General features: G+C 41.7%; 1 protein-coding gene across 1 annotated transcript in view; it reads right to left on the bottom strand.

The window, feature by feature from the left end:
* Positions 1-10,533, bottom strand: part of TENM1 (teneurin transmembrane protein 1) — a 659,425-nt gene that overhangs the window by 35,744 nt on the left and 613,148 nt on the right. Inside the window, 1 exon segment of the mRNA XM_027767184.1 lies at positions 10,138-10,533. This exon segment is cut by the window's right edge and continues 20 nt beyond it. Within this exon segment, the coding sequence (XP_027622985.1) occupies positions 10,138-10,533 (396 nt within the window).

The following is a 10,533-nucleotide window of genomic DNA, read 5'->3' as shown; positions in this document are numbered from 1 at the left end:
CCAGGGCTAAACTATTCAGAGTAGAAAGTAGAAGCTCCTCCATTTTTGCTTTTAGAAAAATACTGCAGGTTATAGAAGGAAAATTCATAACCTATTTCTTAAAGGAAATATGAGTGAGTCAGATCGTCTTTACACTTTCATGTCAGAAAACTGACCAAGCTAATAAAGATTCTTTAGGAAAGGTTGGATTCCCCTTTCCTCACTTCAATAACTTCATTTGGCTTTCTGTGATTCAGTTCTGAGTCCATAATGCCCTTCTATCTTCATTTGTCCTTCATTCAATAAATATCAGAGCCTTGTGCTAGGTACTGGGGATATAGTGCTGAATGAAATTCAGAGTCTAGTAGGACAGATAATATATGCACACAAATAACTCTAATGCCAGAAAATGGTCAAAGAGTTATGTAAAGAAGGAGCTGTAGAAGCTCAGAAGAGGTAGAGTTCATTCTCAGCTGGGCTGAACAGAAGAAGAGGGGGAAGTACAGGAAGAGGTGGTGATTGAATCATGGAAAGTAAGTAGAGATTGGGGTGGGGAAGGAATGAAGGCATTCCAAAGAGAGGCCATGGCATGAAGAAAGCACACAGGTAGATGGGTGTCTATTAGGGGAAACAGTATGGCTTGAACCCTAGGTTCCTCTAGAAGGGCAGAGGGAGATAACGCCTAGAGAGGCATGCTGGGACCAGACCATGGGGAATTGGAGTATCAGACTCTGGAGATAAGCATGTAGTCAGCAGGCAATAGAGAGGCATGGAACAGTTTTCAGGGGGAAAACAGGATGACCGTAGCTGTAGTTTGGTGGCAATGAATCTTTGAAGAGGAGACATGGAGCAGGGAGGGAACTGTAGTTCCAGTTGATGTGAGAGAAGACGGTAACCTCTTGCCTTTATTAAATGTACTGTGATTTGTCTTGGGACTTGTCTTCCTGGCTACACCATAAGCTCTCACATCTTTAGCAGGAGGAATCAGTGTCTCATTCATCTTCGTATTCTCAGTACCTGGCACAGAGTAGAATCTCACTACATGTACTTGTCGAATGAGCATAAAATGAGCATAAACAGGGCGCTGCCAGCGGGACTGGAAAGGATGGGGTACATATGAAAGCCAGTATGGTTATACAAGGGGACTTCCAAATGTTTGTAGAAAGATGGAATTAAAATACAAGTTTATTTTGGTGTGAAAAGTTCTTGAAATCCATGCATATTTTTCATAATATACATTTGCCACAAACATTTTGAAGATCCCTTGTCAAAAAAGCAGAACTATCCACAGTGGTGTTGGGAGGCCCCACTCAGTTACACAGGTGTGCCAGGCAGTGCACTGAGCATCCCTGCCAGTCTCTGAAAGCTTTTTCTGCCAGCAGCCTCTGTTACTGATTGTTCCCTGTCTTTATTTCAGTTCTTCCCAGCATTGCCTATGACAATTTTGTTTGTCCCACTCTTGATCCTTAGAGTGGGACATAAACCACAAAAAGACGTGACTGAAAAAATAAGTCTTTATCTCTGGAGACTTGAAGAAACAGTCAACAATTCTATGCTCTTGTTTAACTGAAACCATTTGCCTGCTGGGAGGCACACGGCTATCCCTTAAGGTGCCTTAGCTCCCTTCCTACTCTAAGATTCTAGAAGGTACTGGAAACATTTCATGTGTTTGGATTGACTTAGCACTACATGAACATTTTTGTATGTGAATCACATCCTATCCCCAGGCAAATATCTCACCCAGTGACATAGCTTGTTTACCTTGCCCTCCCCAAACCCCTTCTAATCTTATTAGGGAGAAGGGGGAATCCCTTATTAACCATCCTTGATAAAATTGAGTATTTGCATAACAGCCTAGAAGGTACCCAGAGAGATTATGAAGGGTTTTCCTACTTCTCAGTGGGTCGTGTGTGTACATGTGAGTGTGTGCGTGAGTGTGCGTGTGTGTGTGTGTGTGTGTGTGCTTGATGTGGAGAGGGGATGTGCTAACAAAGTCTGGGAACAAAAAAATGCTGAAGACCGTGGCTAAGAGATCATGTAAATGCCCCTCCTTCAAGTGGGTAGACTCTCCACAAAGGGCAAGGAGCCTGACGGACTGTCAACTCAGCCAAGACAGGCAATAGTGACACAACTGATGCATTGGCCTTAGTCTAGGGCCTTTGCGGTTTAATATTGCTGAAGCCTTTGCCTGGGAAATGCCAGGGAAACAAACAAGGGCATCCTGGCTGGTCTTGCAATCTCATGGGGGAAAGAAGGCTTGCTTGCTCTGTGGGCTGCTGGGCTTCTCTTTTGAATCTCAGTGGTGGTAGGGTTATTATTATTAGGAGACCACCAGCCCCTAAGGCAAAAATGCCTGCCTCATTCTGCTGGTATTCCTGCCTTGACAATCACCTCCTTTTCAGTCATTTATCTGTGGTCAGCTTTTTGCCCTGACAGGACACTTATGGGCAGTAAAGCATCAAGTATTAATACTTGGGGTGTGTAATTTTGATCCTGGTCCAAGTCAGACAGAATTATGAAAATCAATGACCTATTTTAAAAACATCACACTACACAATAAAAGCCTACATACTACCACTGTGCAAGGTGCATTTTAAAATCCTATTTGGATTATCCACTCTTCAAGGTCATCTGTGTCATTTCTCCTCTTGATAACTGCAGGTAATCGAAAGTTTAATAGATTAATGGCTTGGCTTCCTCTACAGAGTAGATCTCCATCCTGCCAAATTTTGCTTCTGTTTGTCTCTCTCAACTCTCATCTTGGAACAGGATTTCTTTAAAAAAAAAATTTGCCAGAGGGCATGTATGCTTGCCAGACAGACACAGAGCAAGAGCAAGAGTGAGAGCGAGAGAGAGACAGTGGGAGAGAGAGCAACAAAGCACACCCCATGGAGGATGGCATACCACAATTCCTTCTCTTCCAGTTCTCCATCCTTTTGGAGTTTCAGGCACACATGCACACGCACCTGGCATGTTTCTCAAGCCACAGAGTCCGGAATTTGAATTACACAGTTGTCTGTGTGAGATCTGGCTGGCCCTCAGAACAGAGTTTCTATTTGTACATTGGCTAACAATTTGTTCCCTTACGCCACAGAAAGAAGCCTCCTTCTCATCTCAGAGAAATATTCAAGTTATTTTAGGAGGGCCTAGTATCAGTTGTGTGGCAACCTCCTACTTAGCAGTGCTCTGACCTCAGCTAGAATAGTAGATCCAATTCTATGTCCCCCAACTTCAGAAGGACAAGGAAAACTTGAAAGAGTTCTCAGAACTAGCTAAAGAGTTGGAGGATAAGTGAAATAAGTCAGAATTTGTACAGAGAAGATTGAAAGAAGAATAGTTCACACTATGAAGATTGGGAAGTTCCTGTACAAGGAGATTTCCATAAGTTCATTGAAAAAATTAAATTATGAGTTTATTTTGGTACAAAAAAATGCATGCATTTTTTTCATACTATCTTTTTCCCTACCATGAACCTTTTGTACAGACAAGAAGTGACAGAGATTGTACTTTGTTAGGGACTGCTGTTTAGCACCATAATTCTGCTGGGAGAAGGAACAAATGGATTTTTGGCCTCCCTTTTAATCTCATAGTGCTACCATATTCCTCTTTTCCAGCTACTGACAGGAAAATACAGCCCTGCAGACTCTGCACGGTAACCCTTATAATTCCAAATATGTGTCTTTTTTTCTGGAAGGCACTGCAGTTGACATGAAAAGGACACTGGAATAGAAGCTTGAATACCTTGCTCTAGGTTAGTCACCTAGTCATGTGAGTGGACAAGCTACTGTCCTGTTCCGGATCTCAGTCTCTTCATTTATAAAATGACTTCTAATGTCTCTTGATGGCCCTAAAATTTCATGATTATCCCCATGTGGATGTCTGCATTTCTCATCTCTTCGTGGCTCAAGATTAGTTATTCAACAATGTGTTCATCACTATATATTTTGAATCACTGCTGGGCAGGTCACTGCTGGTAACAGGCTTGGGCTCCACTCACTGTGAGAATCCTGCTTACACAGAGTGCTTGTATTAACATGCTGCCAGTGGAAAACAGGCACACAAACTGATCTGACAACAAATTCTCTATCTGGCATTATCAGTTCTCCCCTCTGCATTGGATCATTGTCATCAGTATACACATACACCATTATTTACTCATTAACAAAACAAAACAAAACAAAATGAATCCAGGGGCCAGCCTGTGGTGTGGTGGTTAAGGCGCAAGACTCCCACATGCCTGATTGCAGTTCAAGTTCTGGACCCAGTGGCTTCAAAATCATGCTGGGCATGTGTGTGCGTGACTAAAACCCCAGGAGGAGAATGGAGGAGAAGGGATTGTGGTACAGTCATTCCTCCTGAAGGGTGATTTCTAACTTTCCCTCTCACTGTCTATCTCTCTGTGTCTCTCTTTGGCAAGTGCACACACCTTATGGCTAAACCTTAAAAAACAAACAAGCAAAAAAACCCTATTACTCCATTTCTCCTCCACCCCCAATTTCTTTGTTCCTTTTTACAGCAAAGCTACTCAAGAGAGTTCTTTGGTCACTGTCTCCTATCTCTCTCCTTTCAGTTGCTTTCTTCTTACTGTTATGGAGATTTAATTCACATATCATAAAAGTCACCATTTTAAACTTATAATTCTGTGACTTTCAGCACATTCATAATGTTGTGCAACCATCACCACCACTTTGAGAATACTTCCATCACGCCAAAAATAAACCATATACTCATTAACACTTACTCTCCACTCACTCCTCTCCTCAGCTCTTGGCACCTACCAATCTGTTTTCTGTCTTTACGAATTTGCCTTTCCTGGGCATTTCATGTAAATGGAATCATAATATTTGCCCTTTTGTGTCCGGCATCTTTCACTTAACATGAGTTTTCTGAGGTTTATCCATGTTATATAATGTATCAAAACTTCATTTATTTACATGGGTGAATGATGTGTCATTGTATGGATATACTATATTTTGTTGTCCATTCATCACTTGATGGACCCTTGAGTTCTTTTTTTTTTTTTTTTTTTTTGGAGAGATTTTCGCTATAGGGCGCGTGTGCTCGCCAGACAGAGAGAGACATAGAGACAGAAAGCGAGAAATCACCCCGCAGGGGGGATGGTCACGCCGCAATCCCTTCTCCTCCATTCTCCTCTCGGGACCTTGGGTGCGCATGCACATGTGCCCGGCGTGAGTTTTAAGCCTCTGGGTCCGGGACGCGAACCGCAGTCGACTACGTGGGAATCCAGCCACATAGCCATTATGCTAACTGCTGGTTCCCGAGTTCTTTATACTTTTTGGCTTTTAAGGACAATGCTGCAATGAATATTTGTGTATTCATTCTCCTGAAACCTGATCTACTCAGGCTTTGGTCCCCCACTGCACCATAGTTCCTACTTTTCTCAAGGTAAACAATGGTCTCTACAGTGCTATTAATAAATCAAATAGTCAATTTTCAGACCTCTGCTTATTTCACTTATTAGGAGTCTTTGATACAGCTGATCACTTCTTCCTTTGCCAGGGGAATACAAAGGATCCTCTTTGAATCCTGTATTTTACTTGGTGCTATGGACTGAATGTTTCCTACCAAATTTATATATTGAAACTTATCACTGTGATAGTATTAAGAGGTGCAACTTTTAGTTGGTGATTAGGTCATGAGGGCCCTGCCTTCAGACTGGGATTAACAACTTTACGAAAGAGCTGGAGAGAACTAACTAGATCCATTTTTGCCCTTCCCCCTTCCATGTGAGGATTCAGCAAGAGAGTCCATCTTGGAAGCAAATGACAGCCCTCACCTGACATCAACCCCACAGGTGTGCCTTTACATTGAACTTCCTGGCCTCCAGAACTGTGAGAAATCCATTTCTGCTCTTTATGAAGTAGCTAGTATTAAGTATTTTTTGCAAAATAACCTATTCTCCTAGTCTTTTTCTTACTTCACTGGCCTTTCCTTCTTAATCTCTTTTGATGGTTTCTCTTCATATCCTCACCTCTAAATGTTGGGAATGCTTCAGGGTTAATCTTCAGATCTTTTTTATTTCTTTTCTACACTCACTTTCATGAGAATCTCATCCTATCTCCTGGTTTTAAGTATAAACTAAACACTGGTAGACCCCAAATTTCACTGTCTAGCCTCTGACCTTAATTACAGACACATTAAATCAATTACCTTCCACCTAGATGTCTAACTAAACTGATCAGGTCCAAAGGTGAATTTCTAATCTCCTATCCTACAACCCTCCAATATAATGTACTTCTTACATAGTGGAAATGGCAACATTCATTTGCTCAGGTGAAAAACTTTGGAATTATTTTGTACCCCTCTTTGACATCCACATCCAATCTATCAGTAGTAAGTCCTGTTAGCTCTACTGTTATAATGAATTCAGAATTTTATCACTTATTACTGACCCTACTTCCTAGTCCAAATTCATTTTCTTTTGCCTGGGTTTGCAGTAGTCTCCCTTCACTTCTCAGTTAGGTTCTCCTGCTTCCATAAAACAGTCTATTTTCATTAGAGAGTGATTTTTATTTTCTTTTAAGAAATGTAAGATTGGGAACCAGCAGTTAGCATAATGGCTATGTTGCTGGACTCCCACGTAGTCGACCACAGTTCGCGTCCCGGACCTGGTGGCTTAAAACTCATGCTGGGCGCGTGTGCGTGCGTGCCCAAGATCCCGGGATTGCAGCGTGACCATCTACCCTTGGGGGTGATTTCTTGCTTTCTGTCTCTATGTCTCTCTTTCTCTGTCTGGCGAGCGCACATGCCCTATAGCGAAAAAAACCTCTCAAAAAAAAAAAAAGAAATGTAAGATTATGTCACTTTGTTGTTCAAAACTCTCCAATGGCTCTACCACTTATTCAGGATAAAAGTCAAAGTGTCTATAGTGGCCTACAAGGCCCTACCTGAAGAAGCTCTCACCACTCAATTGATTTCATCTCCCCACCACTCTTAATCCATTCTAGTCATGATGGCTGCCTTACTATTCCTTGAACATGTCAGGCTTGCTCCTGCTGCAGGGTTTTTGCACTTGCTGTTTCTTCCACCTGGACTCCTCCCCCACCACACACACACACCAGATAATCACAGGGCTTACTCTTTCACCTCCTATCAATCTTTGCTTAGATGTCACCTTATCAGTGAAGCCTTCCCTGTCCACATACTCAAAAATAGAAACCTTGTCTGCCTCACACACCAATATCTCTTACTATATTTTTCTCCACTGAATTTATGACTACCCAAAACTCTATACATCTTTTTTGTCTTCTTACAGTACAATTTAAGTTCCATGAAGGTAGAGACTTTTGTCAGTTCCATTCATGGTTGTTTCTCCAGCACCTAGAACGCTGTCTGGCACATAGTAGGTACTCAGTAAACACTTGTTGAAAAAGTAAATGAATGACTGAATTGGATATTTTGAAAACTAATGAATACTTCAGCCATTTCTTGTTGGGGACTGAATTTAACCATTAGCCTTCAAAACTGCTTAATTCCAGCTATTGTGTGATCTGGCATACAGCATACAAAAACAATGCCAGGGGACCAGCAGATGGCATAATGGCTACGTCGCTGGACTCCCATGTAGTTGACTGTGGTTTGAGTCCTGGACCCAGTGGTTTAAACTCACACTGGACACATGTGCATGCGTGCCCAAGATCCTGAGAGAAGAATGGAGGAAAAGGGATTGTGGCGTGGCCATCCCCCCGAGGGGTGATTTCTCGCTTTCTGTCTCTCTGTCTCTCTCTGTCTTTCTGGCGAGTGCACACACCCTATAGCAAAAACCTCTCCAAACAAAAGAAAACAAAAGGAAACCAAAACCAAAAAAATGAAACAAAAAAAACACAAAAAACAAAACAAAAATACGATGTCAAGGTTTCTCATTAGAAACTTTATCTTTCCTAAGGGTAGTATATTTGAAAATATAGATTCTTGAGTAAGACTACTGGGGTTTGAATCTTTGACATCTGTGTGAATTGGGACAAGTTAAACATTCTGTGCTTCAGTTTGTTAATTCATAAAACTAGGAGCACTTGTCTCATATTATTATTATAGGATCAAATAAGATAATGAATGTATATAAGCTGTCTAGTGTAGTACTTGGCATTTAATAAATGCTTAGTGAAAAGTAGCCTGTATTATTCTTTCTTTCCTTTTTTTTTTTTTTTTGCCATAGGGCAGGTGTCCTTGTCAGAGGGACAGAGAGAGGGACACTGAGAAGTCATCCCCGCAAGAGGGATGGCCACACCATGATCCCTTCTCCTCCATTCTCCTCCTGGGATTTTGGGCATTCATGCACACAGAGTCAGCATGATTTCAAGTCACTAGATCTGGGAATTGAACCGTGAATGGCCATATGGTAGTCCAGTGCCTTAGCTACTATGCCATCTGCTGGCCACACTTGTATTATTCTAATCAAGATATAAGAGAGACCAGTGGTGGTGGCACAATGATAACACAATGTTCTGTGATGCTGAGGTCATATGGGAAGGTTCTGGGTTCACATTCTCAGGTCTCTATGTACATACTGGGCACATGCATGTGCCCACAATCCTGGCTGTCTGAAGCCAAGAGGATGATCACACCATGGAGACCCTGTTGGGGATGCCTCTCTCTCCCTCGTTCTCTGTCTATGAAGAAAATGAATAAATAAACTTAAAGACGTTAGAGACATTTTTCAATAAATAGAGGAAGACTTGAAACAGAAGCAGCTGAATACATTTTTCTAAGTGAAACTAAAATAGCTGAACAGCTCTTTTGTATAAATGGCATTTCTTTGGGAAATGATCCAAAACTTGAAGATGAATTGTTTTGTTCCTTTCCTCAGGAGGCCTTCGTAGGACTGGACATTATCTCTTCATATTCTCTGCATCCTCATGAAATAGTCACACTTGGAATCCCTGATACTTAACATCGCCACTTCTCATTCTTCAACTTTAATACCATTCCAGACTCTGGGTTCAGATTCCATGGATTATCCTCACTCAAGATATGGTTATATACTGGTTAAAATTTCAGCAATTCCCTTTGTGGGGAAAAAGCTTCCTGAGTGCTGACAGACCAGCTTTCTAAATGGGCTGACTTGCAAACAAGGTTGTCCATACTTTAAAAGGCAAGGACAATGGCCTCTATTTCCGTGTCATGACACTTTCTAGTAGCTTACTGTCAGACACACTTTGTGTTAGTTCCCAGTTAAACAGAGTTATCACAGATCCAGTCTGTAAATGCCTAGCTAGATGTGCTGGATTCTTTGAACTGTGTAGAGACACTGAGGAAGCCCAAGTCTGCTAAAGAGCATTTGGTTCTCCATTTCAGAGAAGCAGCCAATGGAATGGAGTATCTCTCCTTTTCAACATTTGCCTCCACATGATTGTACAATTGATTTCCAGTGACCACTTCTTATAATCTAACTTGTCTCTTAATTCCTATAGCAGCTTATACTGATTTGGGCTGGGCCAGGTACACATTCATTTATTCATTCATTAAACCCCACAGGGATCAATAAATACTTGTTGATCACACTGCTTCCTTGCTGCTTTAGAGCTAGTCCCTAGCTTTGTTCATTTAGGTGAAATTTTACCTTGTCTTCCCTTGTATACTTAAGTACATGGAATTCTACCTCAGCACTATTTCCTGCAGTTCCATACTTGATTCTCTTTCCTTCAGTCTATGCTTTTATTATTAGGCTCTGAAACCCACTCTGGAAAAATGTGTGTAAGCCCTAGGAGTTGGGTAAAATGTTTTCTTGGCTTTTCATTTATTTTTTTAAGTTTCAGTTGTTAGGAGAAAATAACATGCAACATCCAGCAATTACTTAGATATCTTTACCATTTCAGTACAATTTCTGTTTTTTTTTTTTTTTTTTTAATTGTCAGAGGGCGTGTGCACTTGCCAGAGAAAGAGAGAGCGGAGGGAAAAAGAACCCCCAGTGGGGCATAGTCACATGCTGCAATAATCCTATCCTCCATTTCTCCATCCTGTTGGGGTTTGGAGCATGTACACATAAGTGCCCAGCATATTTTTCAAGCTGCCAGAGCCAGGATGCAAACTGTAGTAGGCTAGGTAGAATCTGGCTCCCTTAACCACTAGGCTATAGGTCTGGCTTTGCATATTCAAATGAAAATGTAACAAAGTCTATGGTAGGAATTAGAAACTTACTCATAAACAGTTGTCCATCCATTTTCATTACTTTTGGTTGCCAGAAGGCCCGTGTTTCCTGGATAAGTCATCAAGGCCAGATTATAGCCTTGGGCTGACACTCTTTTCAGGACTCCATTGCTGCTTATGGTCAGCCAGTATACCTGCCCTCCAGGCACCACAAGCCAGAGGGGCATCCCACCTGCATCACGGCGAATGTGCACTGAATTGCCATTGCTGCTGGTAATTGCACCCAGGTCACCTTCGGCGTTATAGGTGAAGTTATACACATAGTCTCTTGTGATCAAGTTCAGGGTGTGCAGGTGAGTTCCATTGACGGTGAACTGGTAGAGTTCCTGATCAGCAGGTGAGGCTATTTCATAAAGATTCATGTCATTCAGGTGGGCTTGATTACTG

This window comes from Tupaia chinensis, unplaced genomic scaffold, assembly GCF_000334495.1.
Source record: "Tupaia chinensis unplaced genomic scaffold, TupChi_1.0 Scaffold143996_1, whole genome shotgun sequence".
NCBI lineage: Eukaryota > Metazoa > Chordata > Mammalia > Scandentia > Tupaiidae > Tupaia > Tupaia belangeri.
This window is presented reverse-complemented; position numbering and strand designations above follow the sequence as displayed.